At 45.3% G+C, this 19,761-nt stretch overlaps 1 protein-coding gene across 4 annotated transcripts in view; it reads left to right on the top strand.

The window, feature by feature from the left end:
* MGAT5 (alpha-1,6-mannosylglycoprotein 6-beta-N-acetylglucosaminyltransferase) overlaps positions 1 to 19,761 on the top strand; it is a 369,708-nt gene that overhangs the window by 257,853 nt on the left and 92,094 nt on the right. For all 4 annotated transcript variants that reach the window (XM_060302520.1, XM_060302521.1, XM_030850100.2 and 1 more), the window contains one exon: positions 12,419 to 12,552. In XM_060302520.1, coding sequence (XP_060158503.1) covers positions 12,419 to 12,552 — 134 coding nt within the window. The remainder of the gene's footprint in view (positions 1 to 12,418; positions 12,553 to 19,761) is intronic.

The raw sequence follows: 19,761 nt of genomic DNA, 5'->3' as shown, positions 1-19,761 counted from the left end.
TGCTAATCTCTCACACAGATAAAATAATTATTGCAAGTGATTTTAAGCACAGTCTTTGGACCATACAGTTGTAGTGGGGAATACTTATATTGTTATTTGAAACTATTACAGTTATACTGTAGGAACTACAGTTTGCAGTATATAGGAAGAGGGGAGTGTATAAAGAATTTAAGTAAAGGTTGTATAATACTCAGCTTGAATAGGAAATATCACTATGAACTTATATTTTCTCTCTGAAAAGGAAATGTTTCCTAACTCTGTACTTTGAAAAGGATCAAAGGTAAAGACAATCCAGTGGCAGTGAGTATCCTTAACACTCAGATTGGGATTTCCTAAGTACCTTTCCCACTAAAGGATCCTCCTTCTAAGATAAATAGGTGATTCCAGGTCTAGGGCAGGAACCGTTAAAGATGGGACATCTTTCACGTGGAAGCAAGGAAGCTAAGAAGGACCCCTGGGGTGGAGTCAGAAGGACACAGGAACCAAAGCTGGGGTAGTTTGAGCATCAAAAAAAATAATGACTGCAGTGGATTTGAATCAAACGAGTGGAAAATAATCCATGAATCCAGAATGATAGTCCAAGCAAGAAAAACCCAGAAAATCAATCGATCACCTTTGCGAGTTGCTAAGACACTGACTTCATTACTCTGAAAAATAAATGGAAAGAATCCAGCTTTGATCGTGCCTTTCTAGGACAAATTGTATTTTAAGATAATCAAATAGTTGATGAGAGAACGTTGTTAATTATGGGGAAATCACAGCTAATAAATGCAAAAGGAATGAAAACTTAGAAAATCAGCATTTTACAATTCCTAATGAGACAGCGGAGCAAGGTGGGGACCATCAATGGTGGCAAAATCCATCAGGTAGCAGGGTGATGGAAAATTTCCTCGTGGCTAAGTCCGGGTCCAGTCTAACTCGGTCGTTGCCATAGAATCTTCCTTCCGGTAAGTGTGACTATTCTCACGGCCTGAAGGGGAAGACCGTTCCTTTGAGTAGAAGATGAAAGTGTCAAAAGTGTACCTATGTCTTGTCAATTTTTAAAAAATGAAACAGATTTACTAGTGCTTAATAGATGGGCTGATAGTAATCATTACATAATTGATGTATAATGTGCACATACACTGTGGCTGTACCTGGATTGTTTTCTCTTGATGGGATGCACGAGGAAAAGTTTGGAGACCACAGAAGTAGTGTTGTACTTGTAGAATCAGGTCGTCGTCAAGTCCGGCTGTCTTATTATGGGATTACCAGTGTTCTGGCAGGTGTGCAGTACAGGGAGAGGGTGGAGAAGGCTGTCTAGAAAGGGCCCAGCAGGAGGGTAAGGAAAGAGAAGAACGCACCCACACTGTTCCTGAAGCATGTTTAGGGGTAGGGAAGTGGGACGGATGCTCGTGACCCGGTCGATGCTCTTGAATTTTCAGAGAGCACTTCTCACTTTAAGGCTGCTTGTATTTCTCCTCTAACTCATTTCCTCACTAAGTTGGTAGAATTTCTACAAGCTGAAAAGCCTGGCTTTTTTTTTCTTCAGTGTTTTGCCCCACATCTCAGAATTTCACTAGAACTATCCTCTCTGTGTATTCTGTTTGCATTTGGGCATTTTTGTGTGTCAGCATAGACTGTTCCCAGCACCTTCCTAAGCAGCTTCTATAGGGACCAGCCGAGTGGTCAGACAACAGTAAGGACATTTAACTAGATCTTTGAGCGATCAAAGATCGCTTTTTTTCCAGGAAGCTGAGCTGAGAAGTGCAGTTCTTCCTCCGTCAGGGCAGGCCTCTTGTTCTTTTTCCCTTTTGTCAATACTCTAGTGTCGCTTCTGAGCTGGGCACTGAGACCCTCCTCCTGCCCCAGAGCCAGCTCTGAAAAGCTCAGCATGGACCAAGCTATTCCTCCTCAAAAACCATAGTGCCTTCCCTTTGCCCATGGGGTCAGTTCCAAATTCCATAGCATAGCTCTCGGGCCCCCTGCCTTCTCTCCCCTACCACGGCCCTCCCCTGGCCTCCCCGACCTCACCAGACAGTCTGCTGGTCTCTGAAGGTGCCACCATGATTCTTCACCACCTTTGCTGCCTTCATATCACCCTTACAGCAAAATTTTATTTTTCTCTTGAAGTCTCTATTTAAATGACTTCCATCTTTCCAATCAAATTAAAAAAATAATAATAACCCTATTATAAAAACAGGGGAAGCCTCCCCAGAGAAAAAGGCCCCCATATCCTAATGTAAGCATTATTATCTTTTTCAGGGGTGTATTTTTGCATAGTTATAACACGCATACTAAAATTTTATATCTGCTATTTTTCCATTTACTATGTCAAAAAATATTTTCAAGGTTCAACTTTTCAAACCATTGTTTCCAAGGCTGTTTTATATAGTCTATCAAGTGGACTTTGTATTTATTTGGGGTACTTTTGCTAATTCTTGTTGAGAATTAATTGTTGCCTTTTCTGGGCTTGCCAGGGACTTGACCCTATATTTAGGCATTATTTCCGTCAACAGCCTTTAATCTGCTGTGCGTACTGCTTTTTCTAAACTCCTGAAGGAGTTTAGAAAAAATCGGGTATTCTCTTATTTTTCTCAGTCCCAAACAAGGTGCATCGTACCCCAGTAGAGGAATCTGCCCACACAGAAAAATCAAATAGAGAAGACATCTGCCTGCACCATTTACAAGAGAAAATAACCCCCTGAAGTTGGTGTCTTGCACCTTGAATTATCCCGTATTTGAATAGTTCTAATTATCTGCCTGACACCCTCTTTCACAACTTCATCAGTCGTGGGAAAACATCTTCATCTAATTGAGTTTTGTCCTCTCTTGCCCTGAAGACTGTGGCTGAAAGTAGCAAAAGCAGAGATTACCAGATTCCCCATTCCTAGTTTCAGGCAAGCTGCATCTCAGACTTATATTTACCTCCTGTCGTTGAAAAGTTTCCGTAGCGCTTATTAGTCTGTTTAGCAACCTCACTGTTCATATCACTGTAATAGAACATGTCCCATTTTCGAAGCAAAGTCTGTTTGTACGGGTTTATTTTTACTTAAGTAATTTTTTTAGTCCTTTTGAGAATTTGCCTTCTGGGTGGCTCATATTGTGTAATTATAATCCGGGCTGGGAGATGCTCAGCGTTTCTCGATACATGTAGAAATTTGGGAGCTGCGATAGAGTTGAGTGAGGAACAGATTGGGGATTCTGGAGGCATTAGAGCCTCCCTGTTTCACCTCCAACCCCTTTGCATTTGTTATACCATCTGGCCTCTGATGTGGTGCTGTCTCCTGTGTAGGCTTTTAGGTCTCCCAGGGTGCCAAGTTCTCTCTGACAGCCAGGCCATTGCATGTGCTGTTCCTTTGTCTGGAAACCGTGTCCCTCGCTCCCCACGTCCCCCCTGCTCACCCTCCAGGGAGGTGTCCTGTCCTCCAGAAAGCCTTCCCTCCCTGAGCCTCGGGCTTCTGCTCCTTTCCCCTCCCCCACCCCACACCTGTGTGCCTGCCCAGATGCCACTTTGCGATTTCCATGAGCATCATCACTGCTGAGTCCTCAGTCCCTGAAGTTGTAACATCACTGGTGATAAATATTGGTTGAATTAAGAAGAAAGAACAGGGGCTTCCCTGGTGGCACAGTGGTTGAGAGTCTGCCTGCCAATGCAGGGGACAGGGGTTCGTGCCCCGGTCCGGGAAGATCCCACATGCCGCGGAGCGGCTAGGCCCGTGAGCCATGGCCGCTGAGCCTGCGTGTCCATAGCCTGTGCTCCGCAACGGGAGAGGCCACAACAGTGAGAGGCCCGCGTACCGCAAAAAAAAAAGAGAATAAAGAACAAAGTAGACCCAACCACAGAATGGAGTTAATGAAAATGTAAGTAACATCATGACACTCCTGTGCCCACAATGACGTAGCCTCTCACTGTAGGGGAAGATGAGTCACCCCAGTTGCCTCAAGGCCTGGAGTGGTCTGGCCCCACTACCCCCCACCCCAGCCTCATCTCTTACTACGTGTCCTGCTGCTCACTACTCTCTAGCCTCCTTACTGTTGTTTGGATGGGCCAGGCACACTCCTACCCCAGGACCTTTGCATCAGTTGTTCCATCCTCCAGGACATTGTTTCCTTAGACTTCCATATCCCCTCCTTCAGATCTTTAACTCAAATGTCACTTCAGTGAGACTAACCCTGACACCCCTACCTTTTTTAAATGCAACTCCTTTCTCCCCCAACTTCTTATACCCCTTCTCTGCTTTCTTTTCCTCTATAACTGTATTATCACTTAGCATTTATGCTTCACGGACTTTTGTTTATTTTCTTTTTTTCTCTGCTGGAATCTGAGGATAGTATTAGTAGGAGTTTTGTCTGTGTTGTTCATTGCTGAGACTCCCATACCTTGAAGAATATCTGGCACATGGTAGGCATTCAGAAAATACTTATCGATTGAATTAAATTAAATTGAACAATAATGCATGTTCTATTTTTAGTCCATGCAACAATGTAGGGAAGGGTAAGAAATGTACAAATCTAAGATTACACTGTAGCACAGGGAACTATATTCAATATCCTGTAATAAACCATAATGGAAAAGAATATTTTAAAAAAATGGGGCTTCCCTGGTGGCACAGTGGTTGAGAGTCTGCCTGCTGATGCAGGGGACACGGGTTCGTGCCCCGGTCCGGGAGGATCCCACGTGCCGTGGAGTGGCTAGGCCCGTGAGCCATGGCCGCTGAGCCTGCGCATCCGGAGCCTGTGCTCCGCAACGGGAGAGGCCACAACAGTGAGAGGCCCACGTACTGCCAAAAAAAAAAAAAAAAAATGTGTGTGTGTGTGTGTGCACGCACGTGTGTATAAACTGAATCACTTGGCTGTACAGCAGAAATTAACACAACATTATAAATCAACTATACTTCAATTAAAAAAAAATCTAAGAGTACAGAAGCTTCTTGAAGCCAGTGAACTCATGTTACTCTCCCTTGTCTTCCCACAGAAATGATTCACATGGTTGGGTTTTCAAGAGTTGTTCAAATCATACTGGTGGTTGTTGTCATTGACATTCTAACTCTTTGAGTTTCTCCAAGGACTTGGGGTTTGCATCCATGTTTATTTGCGTGATCAGATGGGAATAGTGGCTTGTAGACCAAAAATTTTGCCTGACGAAACAGGAATTTTAGAAGCAAGCCAGTTCCCTTTCATGCGAGTGACAAACATGTTGGCTTCAGCTGAGGATCCATGGCTTCCATGTACGACTTTATTTTCAGGGCCTGACAAGCAAAGGAGCTGTTTTTGATTCAAACAGCGTTTTTGGCCTTTCACTTGGACCGGGAGGGCTCTTGCCTTGTACATCTGTGCTGACCAGTGAGTAACAGGATCAGCCTTGTAATTCCTTCAGTCTGAGACTCAGCCTCCAGGAGAAATGTTCTTCTAAGGGGTCCATTCCCTCCTAAATTGCTTTTTGACACTTGAAAAATTTACTCTGGTGTGCCTTCTGTCAACAATTCAGATGCTCATCTTTTCAACTCAACTGTACATAATAGTTTCCCTAGCCTGTATCCCAGCCTCCTGTCTCTCAAAGAGCCTAGCATCACTACCATTTGGGAAACAAAATCAAGTTTGATGAAATTTGAAGCAAAGCATCACTGTGTGCACGTTTTAAAATCAGACGGCTACTTGTGTGATGTAGCTATTTTTCAGTAGAGTTCTTTTCTGTCATGTAGGTTTCATCATCACCAGAGTCAGCATCAAAACTGTGAGTGCCGTGAGTGACAGCAGCCAGTATTCTTCCCTGTTTTGTTATGAAATTTTTGAAATATACAAAAATGGAAAGAAATGTAAAATAGAAACCCAAAGCCTAGACTCCACAGTTAACAGTTTACTTTATTCTATGACCTATCCATCTATATTTCTATCTTCTTTCCATCCATCAATCCAATTTTTTTTCCTTTTATGCATAAAAGAACACTTAACCCTTAGATGTTTCAGCACGACATCATTAACGAGAGTTCAATATTGGTCACCAAATTGTGTTTATTTTTTTTATGTACAAAACTAAATTATTTTATTTAATTGTTTACTGTCTTCCTCCCTGGCTGAATATAAGCTGCATGAGGGGAGCTTCATCCATGCTTATCTTGTTCACTGGTATATCCTTAACTCCTAAGTTGTTGCCTGGCTCATAGTAAGTGCTCAGTAAATGTGCCGAATGTTGAATGAATGATGATACTGAGAAACCTGTGATGTTAGAATTTTAAAAGCCTAGATCACTGATTTGTTTCCCTTCTTCCCAAATCTACTTTGTGACCTAGATAAAAAGATATGTTCATTTATCTATTTAATAAATATTTATTGAACATCTGTACTATACTAGGCCTGAGCTAGGTTCTAGGGTAGAGTGGTGAGCTTCCTTAGCTAATGATGAATCCTGAGAAGAATGGGCTTTGGTTTGGGAGCTTGTGTGCAAAGAACATGATGCTGGAAGTAATTCAGGCGTGACCTCTGCTGCCTAGTAATAGAGCTCTGCCTACAAAGTCAGTCACACCAGGTAATGAAGCATTCATCATTGACTTAATCAGTTGTTCATTCAAAAAATATTTCCTCAGTTCCTACTACGCTCTGGGCTCCTGGAAGTCGGAGGCACATAAAACATGGCTCAGTCCTCAAGGAGCATATAGTCATAAGTGGAGACAGTGATGTGTGATAAGGACTCTAACTCTTCGTGGTCTAAGAGAGCAGAAGAAGGGTACTCACCTCAGTCTTAGGGAGTCAGGGAACCCTTCAACTAGGAGGCGATGAGAGCTGAGACTTAAAGGCAGGAGGAAGTGATAGACATGCCAGACACATGCCAGCATGAGATAAGATGGAAAAACATGGCATTAAAAACCCCGGGTAGGTCGTGAAGAAGAGATATCCATGGAAGGGTGACCTGGAATGACAGGTGTACTTGGGCGCTGCTTCCCCCTGAGGGAAGTGAAGCTTTTCCGCAGGAAACTGCCATAGTCACATATTTGTTTCAAAGAATACCTTGTCAGGCAACGCAAAGGATGGACTGGAGTTAGGAGGCAGTGAGAACGGGACGAAGGGGCAAGGCTGGAGGTGTGGGGACTACTCGGAAATCCACTGCAGAGTTTATGCGGGTGCAGTGATATTCGATAGTCATTGATTTAGATAGTCAAGAATTGGAAACATCCTAAAGTGGTAGGGTGTATTAGACAGGATTTCAGTCGAACTGGCTTGGTCACAAGGGTTTGTTGGCTCTTGTCACTGGGAGTTGTGAAAACCGGCTTAAGGCAGAGCTGGATTCAGGGCTTGGAGGGTCTCTTTACCCTCTCCCTATCTCGGCTCTGCATGTCTCTGGATTAGCGTCATTCTCAGGCAGGCTCTCCTCACATGGGCACGGAGATAACATGTGCAGCTCTGGACTTCTACCCTGCCAGCTTAGTAACCGTAGCAGCAAGATGTTGACTCCAAAAGCAGCGCGCGCATCATGGAGCAACTGTGATAGGCGGGACTCGGATGGTAAACCCACCTTTCAAGTGAGCCTTGGTCGAGTCGAGTCCTGTGGATCATGTGCCCATCCTTGGAGGCATGGGGAGTGGGGGAGATAAGGGGTCAAGACTGGCACCGGTTCAAGCCACCCGAATGGAACACAATTGCATGGCTGGTGTGGGAAGTGCAGTTAGTTCCACTAAGTGATGCTGGCAGAACAGAGCCATGGGCATTGCATCCTCAGTCTAGGCGCTGAGGTATTGTGCTGCTTTAAGAAGTAGTGATGAGCTATGGTTATTACCCCAGAAAGATACCTGTAGCACTTGCTGTAAGAGAAAAAAGAAATTCACAAAAGATCCAATTTTGTAAGACCCAGCTTTGGTTTGAGGATTAAAAAGGATCCATGAGTCTAGAAAAAAGGAGCCTAATAGTGGTTATTTCTAGGTGGTAAGATGACGGGTGACATCATTCTTTCCTTCTACTGTCTTTATTGTCTGAAAAAAAGTTATACACTGAGGATGTGTTTCTATTACAACCAGGAAAACCATTTCTATTTAAAGAAAAACTTATCTATTGAAGTTTTGACAAGATTTGGTGAGGTCAGAGCTAGAAAAGGTGAACAGGAGAGAAGGAGGAGATGGCTTCTGAGAAGCTGACATCCCCTGGACTTGGTGAATTGGATGGCTGTGAGGCTGCAGAGGGAGCCCAGCTGGCCCTGCAGTTTCTGCCCTTGGTGACTAGGTGACATGGGGGTCCCCAACACTGCAGGGCTGGCCGACATCTGCTAGAAGGAATTTTGTACTTCTTAAGAGATGTTTAGAACTGACTGGTTGAAAAATCAGACCTAGGAGAATTTATGCTGTTGAAAGAAGGTTCAGTTGGACTTAATAAAAGTTGTGAATTACATTTCAAACGAGGACATTATAACTGCTTGGTAGATACAGTGTATACCTAATTTACTAAGTAGTTGGTAAGCTCCATGAAGGCAGAAACTCATCTTTATGTTGTAGTTCCTCAATACCTAGCATATAAATGTGGTTCATAGAAAGAGTGCTCTAAAATGTTTGTCACTGAATGAACTATTCCGTCTAAACTAACAGTAATTCTTCAAAGAAGTCATTGCAGGGGTCAGCTCAGGAAACTCACCAACCTGATTTGGTTTGTAATCATTTGTGAATAGGTGCTTTCCAAGTACTTAAAATAATGCTTTTCTTAATAAGAAAAAAATGTCCTAAAATTCTTTAAAGATCATTACTAATGTTGAGGAAATCCCTTCCAGTTTGTACCACGTAGAAAAAATCAGCTTGCTTCCACATACATATAAGTAGCTCAAGCTGAGGAAAGTCTCTCCCCTCCCCCTCCCCCTCCCCTCCCCCTCCCCCTCCCCCTCCCCCTCCCTCTCTCCCTCTCTCCCTCTCTCTCTCTCTCTATATATATATATATTTTTTTTTTTTTTTTAAAGTAGTCTTTTATGTGTATTTTGGTCTACCTTACAATATTATTCTCCTCCAAAGCATGTTTACCACCCTGGTTCACAGAGTCCAGAAAATAAAATATCTGGACTCTGAAGCTGTATATTAAAGTGCTTTAAGGAGCTTGGGCTCTGGAAACAGCTGGTCTGGCTCTGAATCCCAACATTGCCATTTCCTGGCGTGCCAACTTGGGTAGTTTAAGTAACTCTCTCTTTTCTCATCTGTACAAACATGTTATAAGGTTGTCATGAAGATATAATGAAATGGTCACTATAAAGCACTCGGATTGTCAGTTATTTAAAAAAAAATCACATTTGTTTACCGCCTGGGTTGGAGTGATTTCCAAAAGTACAAGATTTCCTGTGTCTCATTTATGATGGGATTTCTTTGATTTACCTTGAAATGTAAATATCTTCCCTTTGAAAACCGTTCCCACAGCTGAAGTCTGTGTTCCCATCTGAAGGCAAAGCAAAAGACAGAGCTTGGCCTGAGGGTAGATCTCCACAGAAAGGTCCTTTCAGATCCATCAGCCTGTACTTTCGGCTTCTGGTTTATTATAAGCAACTTTAGGAAGACTTGTGTTCAGACCAGGGCTCGTGATGGGGATGACACCAGGAAGGCACCCAGCTGCTGGCCGGCTCCTTGGAAGCAATACACGCCTGCTCTGTGGGTACTTGCGAATCACCTGCCGGACGAGTCTCAACTGAGCATCCCCTCATGTTATAGACAGTCAGGGTCCTGTGGGTCCTGTGGGGCCTGGGAAGAGACATGGCTGGTCTGCCTGCTGCTCTTGAAACGTGGCAGTGCATTTCTAAGTGCTACCTCTATTTTTAACTTAAGTCGCACCTGAGCTTCTTAAACTGGTCCTGCAGGTTGTCGATCCCCAAGTTTAATACTGCAGACGAGAGAGAGGAGTTGAAATAAGGTGTGTAGATGAAAACTTAGAGGAGAGCTTGTATGTGTAATTTATTCCTCATACAGTGTCCAAATAGTCAATTTAGTACCAAATGATACTCATAAAATGGTAAAACCTCACCATTCCCCACAAGTTTTTTATTATTTATTTATCCCTCCCTCCCTCCCTCCCTCCCTCTCTCCCTCTGTCCCTCCCTCCCTCCCTCCCTCCCTCCCTCCCTCCCTCTCTCCCTCCTTCCCTCCTTCCTTCCCTCCCTCCTTCCTTCCTTCCTTCCTTCCTTCCACGCAGGGTCTTAGTTGCAGCATGCGGAATCTAGTTCCCTCACCAGGGATCGAACCCAGGTCCCCTGCATTGGGAGTGCAGAATCTTAGCTACTGGACCACCAGGGAAGTCCCACCCCACAAGTTTTTTGAGTAGATTATTTACTGCCTCTCGCTCTCATTGTTCAAGCTGTGGGGAACCTTTGACACAAAAATATAAACAGATATGAGGGTTTTTTTTTTCTTTTTTGGGTCTTGATGATCATTTTATTTTTGAACATACCTTAGTATATGATGTATTTTTCTAACCTGTTAAGTGTTTTAGATACTAGATTATTTCCTTTTTTAAGACAGGCCCGGGCTTCCCTGGTGGCGCAGTGGTTGGGAGTCCGCCTGCCGATGCAGGGGACACCGGTTTGTGCCCCGGTCCGGGAGGATCCCATGTGCCGCGGAGCGGCTGGGCCCGTGAGCCATGGCCGCTGAGGCTGCGCGTCCGGAGCCTGTGCTCCGCAACGGGAGAGGCCACAACGGTGGGAGGCCCGCGTACCGCAAAAAAAAAAAAAAAGAAAAAAAAGACAGGCCCACCTAGAGACTAGATAACTGAACTGCAGAAACGTGTATGTAAAGCATGGAGCTTTAGTCACCACATAAATTTTCTGAAGATAAAACCACGATTTCAGAGTTTAAAGTGTCTGATTCTATTTCAGAATTTCTATGACGAACCATAAGTTTTAAAAAGAGATTTCTTGAGCTGCCTTATCGACATTTCAAATGCACGCAGACTCTCTTCCCCTCCCCCAGACCCCTTCAGACCCCCTTCCTGCCATCTCCTCCAAAAGGAAAAAATGAAAGCAACCATTGCCTCTTGTTGTCAGTAGAACTTATTCAGTGATTTACTTTCCAGCCAACTGCAGCCATTGCCATTGCCTCTGGGCGCTTGTTCAAAAACGCCGAAATGAAATAACAGATTGGCCAGACCACACACGACTCTGCAGACACAACCCTATTATCTCCTCATCTGTCACCCCCATTAGGCAGCAGCCTGGGAGACGGGATGGTGATCACGAGTATTTAGGCATCCCCTTCACGTCCACAGCTCACGTCTCTCCACCTGGCTTCCTGGTTCATCTTCCTGCGGGTGCATGCTTGGGGCCCGGGCCTTCAGATCCCTAGAGCATCTTTAAGGGCTTCTGTCCCTGCTTCCCACCTGAGAGAGTCCTGAGAAAACCAAAACAAGACACAGGAACCAGCTTCCTCCGGTTGTCCATTGTCGACCACCCACCGGTGAATGACTAGGGCACGGGCGGCACTGTGTGGACTTTACTGAATATCCAGTCTCTCTCCACTTAAGTTATTTTTAGTCGTGCTATTAAGGTCAGAGCCAAGCCGAGCAGTTGCTTCATTTCATATTGTGAGGCCTCTGCAGGCTTGGTCATCTCCTGCAAAGCAGATTTCTCTGGTCAGATGACTGCTTAGGAGAGGAGGGTCTGTGTTTCCTCGAGAGAGACTCATTTTCTGATTGTGGCTTTCTGGTGAAATTCCTTTTTAAAATTATAGGCACAAGAGACAAATGTTTGAGAAGGGTATGGGCTTGCTTTCTCCCTTGGTCGAGTGTTAAAATACTCGATCCAAAGGAAAATGCCTCTTCTCTTCCAGAGTCGTGTACCTTGGAGACTAGACACGCTTCCTTAGGGTGGTTGGCTTTTGTGGGGGGGGTTCCCCTCCCCTTGAGCTTCACCTTTTATGCTGTCTTCGTCCCATCCATCCGTTCAGTACACAGCCCCAGAATTACATCTGTCATTAGTGAGTGATTCTTGGAGGAGGTGCAGGGTTGGGGCGATGTTGCTTGGTTTTGCCCCCCAAATCCCCTTGTGCCCTACTGGATGGTGAACACACAGCTGGAGTAGATGAGAGCCGCAGGGTCCACTGACCCTATTGAGGACCATGGATTCAGCCCTGCTCCCTACAGATTTCTGGCCACTAGTTGGTAAAACCTGGACGAGGGAGACAGTAGCCTTGGGCTGAGGAAACAGGAAGGAGGGGAGAACCCAGCTGAATGGATTTTAAACAGATGGACTTTCCACTGAAACAAGCAGGGTTGGGCTTGGGTTAATCCATCCTGGAGAGGATTGTTCTCCGTGAAGGTTGAGCTGGGGCTGGGTGGGAGCAGGCCACCCCTCGCTCCTCCCAGGTAAGAGAACAGGGTGAAGTGAAAACCTTTAAATATGTTTGAGACAGCTTACGTGACATTTGTAATCGTTGGTGTTCCTTCTTGCTGATTGAATCCTAACTGCCCTGTCCCATCCTTTCCGCACCAGCTCACACCCCAGACAACAGCTTCCTGGGGTTCGTGGTCGAGCAGCACCTGAACTCCAGCGATATCCACCACATTAACGAAATCAAGAGGCAGAACCAGTCCCTTGTGTACGGCAAAGTGGATAGCTTCTGGAAGGTGAGTCAGTCTGTGCGTGCCTATTGCTCTGAAAAGAAGCTTGTCGCGTAATTTAATTTAACTTTGATCCGGGGAGTGATCAAGCCAAGTGCCCACGGCTTGACAGGGTCTGCTTAGAAGTAAAAAAGAACATGCAGGGATTTGGGCTGATCGGCGTCTGGGTGTCTAATAAAGGCTGTATGTACCCGCTCATCTGTACGGTGGCTGCACAGCAGTGCCCCTCACTCTTTGCATTTTGGAAGTGATGCATTCCGGCTCCTTTCCCATCCTCTGCTTGCTTCCAGAAGCCGGGGCCTCACAGGGGCTGGATACCTTTCTGGAGCAAAGCATTGCACAAGGAGGCCCTTTGCCAAGTGACTCATTTCCTCTGCCTGTTGTGAAATGATTTGTAAAGGGAGGCAGCTCCTTTTGCCTGGGGAGGGCAGTGGCCCTTGCATCCTCTTGGCTGTGGTCAGTACTGTGGTCAGTACTCCACTACGTGGGAAAGGGAGATGCCTGCCTGGGTTGACCACAGGCAGTTTACATGGGGACATCTTGGTTGAAACAACATTCTTGGTCACAGACTGAGCCAGGTTTTCCAAGAACACTGGACTGTTGGGCCCTGGAGGGCCCCTTGGTCCTCCTGGGTTATTTATTTCCAGGCCCCATCTGGGGAAGGTATGAGAGAAGAGGAACCGGATTGGGGCCTGACCTGTTGACATGGCATGCAAGTCTTTTTATAAGGAAAGTCCGCCTTAGCATGCAAATTTTGCAGTATTTCGGAGGACGTGTTTGTACAAGGCAGAACAGTCTCCAGGACTTCGAAAACGTGCCTCTTCCTAAACATAAAAGTTAATCACTTTCTGGAATGCTCAGGAACTGTGCTCTCCTGTTACCCTGTCTCCCTTCCTTAGGAAGTTAGAAATCTGATCCCTGAGAGAGCACACATGATGTGCAGGTGAAGGATTCCCTGTTCTTGGTTTTCTGACCCCGTGTTCAGAAAAGGGAAAACATTGCCACCCCCTTTGCAGTTCTAAAATGCTAACTATGTGGAAGGGGCAACACATCAGCCTATTTGCAGGGAAGCTGATTTATTTCCAGGGAAGCTGATTTATTTCCAGATAACTGTCTTTGCTGTAAAGAGCTAGAATCCTGTCTTAGTACAGTAGTTCTCCACTGGGGACAGTTTTACCCCCCAGGGGACATCTGGCAATGTCTAGGGACAATTCTGGTTGTCGTGATCGAGGGTAGGGACGCTGGCATCTACTGGGTAGAGGTCAGGGATGCTGCTAAATATCTAACAGTGCGCAGGGCAGCCCAACAGCAGAGACTTATCTCGCAGAAAATATCAGCAGTGCCAAGTCTGAGAAACTAGGGCTGGTTAATAAGATTTCTTTCCTATTATTCCACATTTTCTCCTCTCAAGTAGAATAAAATCAGTTGAGATTATAAGTGGTTATTTCAGATGTTCCCATGAATTTATATCTTTGCTTCCTTTGTGTCAAAATCAGCCCTGTGTGAACAGAGCATTTTTCAGCTGACATTCAGGTGAACTTGGGTTGAAAAGGGCACATTAGATGTTCTCGTTCTCAACTCCGTTGTAAAGAGAATGGATCATGGCACTGGTTTTAGGAAGACTGGGGCTCTTAAAAAAAAAAAATTGTAACTCCCTTCTCCCTCCTGTACCTGTTCAAAAAAACTAGTTTGCATGTCCACGTGGACTTGGCCTTGAAATTATACACTTCTGTTTTGGACCCAAGTGCAGCTTCTTCCTAGGTGCTCCTGGCAGCTTTTTCAGTTTCCCTAGAAAAATAAAACAATAAATTGGTTCTGAAGGCTTTTTGGCCACCTTCTTTTGGACAAAGTAATACTGCCAGTAAAAGGATGATTTTCTTGATGCCAGTCAGAATCCCAAAAGTATTAACCGTGTTAGCCCGAGTGGTTTAGGGTTGGAAATCCCTCCAAAACCCCACAAGTGGCCTGACCTTCCCCATCCTGTACATCACTCAGGTATTACCAAAGACTGAGTAAGTGGTGAGTTTACATTAGAATTTGTTTGAATACCAAAAATCTGGGGTGTTGTTTCCATTTTAATACATTTTTATTACCCAGCATTCTTTGATGCAAAAGACCCCAAAAGATGAAAAGTACTGTAAAGTTTTCACATCAATTCAGGACATCATCTCAAACTTTGGAACACAGCACAGTATATGAGAGTTTAGTTTCTTTCTTCAAAACTTCCCCATCCCGTAGTACCTAGTGCATAGGAATCAGTCACGTTTAACACTGACTTTAGCTAGCAGGAAGGTTGGTGTATTTTTTTCCAACCTTTCGCCCCATTCTCTCCTCCCATCCAACCAGACGTCCTTGGGAAGGGGAGCAATACTGTCAGTCCCGGGAGGTCTGGGATTGCAGCGGGCGCATGTGGGCTGGTACAGCTTTGGATCAGATGATTTGGGCAGTCCTCCCTCCCCCTCAGGTTCTAGGACTCACTGAAATTCTGAAGATAGCTGCTATGCTATCACTCCTCCGCCACTTCCTCCCCACCTGCCGAGGCACGTGATTGGGGAATGCCACCCCATGACCCCTCCACCTTTCACCGATTGGCGCAGCGGGTTGTCTTCTGACCCAAGGCAGCAGGACATTGGTGGTTGGCTACCGTGATTCTGGCTCAGAAAGCCAAGCTAGATCAATGGGATTCTTCACTTGACATTGGAAAGTAGAAGGGCAGTGAGCCGTGGGTGTAGAAGTCAAAACGATGTGTCCAGAGGTGTGATGAGACCCAAAAGCCTTCCAGGAGTCCAGTGATGAGGAGGCGGGACTGATTTGGAAAGGGAGAGGGTGTTGTTGAGAGGATGGTGCAGCAGAACCATAGGGAGGAGAGGTACCACCGTGAAAAATGTGGGGTGCTTTGCAGGGGCCAGGTAGGAAGGCAGACAGACAGAAACCACCCATGCAGCCTGGAGAGAGAGAGAGAGTAGTTGCTGGAGTTTCTGGAAGCTTTCTTTTTCCAGATCATACATGTCTATCATACTCTGTTCCCTTCTAATATCCTGAGTCGTTTCTGTCCCTTATAGTCATATGAAGGGTATCTTCTAAAATATGTCTTCCCTGCCTTCCAAATGCCTATCAAGAAATACAGTCTGTTAAATATACAGGCTAAGGAGGAGTGGACTAACTCTTCAACTCCCCGCACTGGTCCCCAGTTCATGGCTGAGGTACCCTGTGGTCTTGTCCTCATGTTATAATACATAGTAGGGAGGTGGCTGGGAAAGAGGGGACCTTACTGTCTGATTCCAGAACCCAAAGATGCCTACTTAGGAAGCATCATTACCCACGACGCTTAGCATCAAATGGGACGGCATAAAGCCTGATTCCAAGTACAAATATCTTTCTTAGCCCGATAGCCCACAGTTCTAGGTTCTCCCTATCTACCCTGCTGCAGTCTGGTCATTGGCATCAGCTAACACATGTGCCTAGAAGGAGAGAGGTCTGTCCAGTGTGGCCAGATTCAAAGTCCTTCAACATCCTGTTACCTTAAGTCATCAGGGAGTGAAAAATTAGGCAATTTTGTAAAAATAAGGGATTTTGAAAATTGTAGAAATTAGAAGTAACTGAAATCTTGCTTAACTGTATTCTTTATTTCCATGTTTCTTTAAAAGAAAGTATCCTGAGCACAACTGATGCTTCTGTTGATGGTGGGTCAGCATTTTTCATATTTATGGACCCACCATGATGTTCTTATTACTTCTTGGTACACACCTGCCGCTAAAGTAACTGTTCTGAAGGCCTTGCTTTGAGCCCCTCCAGGGAATAAGCATAGGGGCTGAACCGCAAACTGGGGCTCCTGCCTTAGCCTGCAATTCACCAGTGTGAGAAGTAATTAACCACTTTGAGCCTTAGATGCCTGACCTGGGAGATGGGAGCAGTAACAAGTACCATGTAGAGCAGGGCTTCTCAGCCTTCATAGTGCATAGGAATCACCTGGGATCTTGTTAGAAGCTGCTAACTCTGATTTAGACCTTCTGGGGCGGGGCTGAGATCCCGCATTTCTTGAAAGCACCCAGGTGAGGCACAGGTGATGCTGATCAAAGCACAAGGCCTTGGGATGATGGGGATTGTGGAGAGTGCTTGGCCCTGAGTAGCTGGCCAGTCAGTGAATAAATAATCCCTTTTTCCTCTTTACTTTGTCCTTCCTGCTCCTCCTGTCAGGCTGCCAGCTCTTATCACTTTTTACTCCTCATAGCGCCTGATTCCAGTCACCCCCCGAGTCTCACTTCCCACTAAGCACATTTCTGTACATTTGCAAACATTGCTACTGCTAATCTCTGGTGCCTGGCCTCTTCGAGTGGGGCAAACCTGTGATGAGTAGTGGACTCTGAGAGGAGGTGGGAGGCCTGGTGTCTTCCTGGTCATCTGCCGTCCTGGTTTGTACAGTTGGTGCCTACTGGGCAGTAGGGTGTAGTGGTCAAGAACACAGACGTGGGTTCAAATCCTGCCTCTTGCCACCCCTGCCTGATCTTGGGCAAATTGCTTAACTTCACTTGGCCTCATGTTTCCTGGGGATGATGGCAATAGGGTTTCTGTAGTGATTAAATGCAATAATATGTGTAAAGTGCTTCGAAAATGGCCTGGCACAGAGTAAGTCTAAATAAATGATTGCTATTATTAATATCATTACTGGGGTCAGATTGGAAACATAGTGAGAATTGATGGGGATGTGAGATTGGGGATGTGCAGGGTAGAGCCTGTGGGGAACTGGCAAATACAAGCCTGCGCCCAGATATTCAGATTCCTATTTTGAAACTCTGGCCCCTGAGTGAAAAATGTCTTTGTAACTAAAGTTTTATTGGGACATAGCCACACCTGTCCATCACCTATGGCTGCTTTTGCTCTAAAGTGTCAGAGTCGTATAGTTGTGATAGACACTGTATGACCATCAAAGCTTAAAATATTTATTATCTGGCCCTCTATAGGAAAAATTTGCTGACCCCTGAATTACATCATGTCCCATGTAAACCAAATCTCTCTGGGAGGACACATTTGGCCAACAGTCCCTGTTGGATCTCATCAGGGGTCTTTTTAGCTTGTTTTGGGGGTTCTTGGTTATGTTCTGTATAATTCAGGCCGATGGATAAGCAATCCATGGAAAATGAAGTGTGATTTTACTAAAATCTGTTACTATAAAGACAGAGGCCCCAGCCCTGGGCCTGGCACCTCTTAGTAGTAGGCAGTCAGCAAAGGCTACTGCTTATTCGATAGCTGACGCGTTGATAGTAAAAGAGGGCCTTATTAGTGCGGTGTTTACGCTTCTCTGGGCCTTTCACAGCCATCATTTAGGGAGGTGCATGATGATTCCTTCCGAGGAAGCACGGGCAGCTGTTACCTCCTTCACCATGCTGCTTTCTAGAGGAGAAACCGACTCAAGGAGATGGAGGGACTTGGCCAAGGTTCTGCAGCTCACGGCATGACAAATCCAGAACCAGGGTCAAGGTTCTGGCCACCACCCCTCTTGGAAACTTGCCTCCCTGCTGCCACTTGCTGGAGGAGCTGTTCTGTGCCCCTCATGCCCACCCCCATCGGTGAGTCCATGCTTAGAGCAGCAGGATTCAGAAGCCAGGAAGCAAGGTCTGCATGTGTGACTTAGGTGCACAACAGGAACCCTGGACAAATACTGGTATAACAGGTAAAACATTGCTCCCGGGTGCTCACCGCACAGATGAGGAGCTCTGCAACAGCCTCGCAGCCAGTTCTGCGGAGGAAATACGCCTGATCTGAGCACTTCCAAGTGTTCCTGGCCCCAGACCCCAGGGTCCTGGCTGGCCCCAGACCCCAGGGTCCCGGCTTGCCCCAGTCCTAGCCTGCCCTGGCAGCAACCAAAGTCAGCTAGTCTCACCTGCATTTAGAAAACTCCTTTTTACCTAGATGACAGAGACTGTGTGTTGTTTTTTTTTTAATTTACTTTTTTTTTATTAAGTATTGTTGATTTACAATGTTGTGTTAGTTTCTACTGTACAGCAAAGTGATTCAGTTATACATATACATACATTCTTTTTCATAATCTTTCCTATTATGGGTCATCACAGGATATTGAATATAGATCCCAGTTCCTTGTGCTATACAGTAGGACCTTGTTGTTTATCCATTCTATGTATAGTAGTTTGTATCCGCTAATCCCAAACTCCCAGTCCACCCCTCCCCCACCCTTCTTCCCCCTTGGCAACCACAAGTCTTTTTTTTTTAATTTTACCAAAATATAGTTGATTTATACAAGTCTGTTCTTCATGAAAGATTGTGGTTTTAAAGCTTCCCCTAAAATGACACGTAGTCCCATACCCACAGGCCCCAGAACAGGGAAAAGGATGATTTATTTTTACTTGTAATATAGTTTTATTATCACATTTCAATTATTAAACAATGAAATTTCCAAACAGATATCCCACAGAACTACCTTTTTTTTTTTTCAATAAAAATGTTACACTACTATGGTTGCTTCTCACATGCAGTGTTTACCCCATATTCAAGTTTCTGATATATCAACTGTAAGTTGAAATTCTGTTTCTGAGACATTTCCTGGCATACTAGGCAGTGCATTAGAAAAGAGATGATATCGCATTTAGTCTTTAATAATGTTTTAAGCATCTCGATATAATTAACCATTCAAAATGAAAGTGCAAATGCACAAATGAAGGAGAACAAGTTTCTAAGCCTATAGTGCATCTTATAGGATATAAATCCATACAACTGCAAACAGCAACGTAATACAACCTCTCCCTTCTCTCATCTTAACTTCCTGCCCCCGCGTTTAAGTTTGTTTATTTATTTATTTATGGCTGCACTGGGTCTTGCTGCGCGTGGGCTTTCTCTAGTTGCAGCGAGCAGGGGCTACTCTTCGTTGCGGTGCACAGGCTTCTCACTGCGGTGGCTTCTCTTGTGGCGGAGCACGGCCTCTAGGCGTGCAGGCTCAGCAGTTGTGGCACGCGGGCTTGCGGGCTCTAGAGCGCAGGATCAGTAGTTGTGGCACATGGGCTTAGTTGCTCCGCGCCATGTGGGATCTTCCCGGACCAGTGCTTGAACCCGTGTCCCCTGCATTGGCAGGTGGATTCTTAACCACTGCACCACCAGGGAAGCCCCTTCCTGCCCCTTTTAATCCATTTTCCCCACAGCAGTAGCCCATGTGATCTTTTTAAAAATGTAAATTGGATTGTGTTCCTCCTTTTCTCAAACCCC

This window comes from Globicephala melas, chromosome 7 (genome assembly GCF_963455315.2).
Source record: "Globicephala melas chromosome 7, mGloMel1.2, whole genome shotgun sequence".
Classification (NCBI taxonomy): Eukaryota; Metazoa; Chordata; class Mammalia; order Artiodactyla; family Delphinidae; genus Globicephala; species Globicephala melas.
The sequence above is the reverse complement of the archived record's forward strand: the minus strand, read 5'-3'. Positions and strand labels throughout refer to the sequence as shown.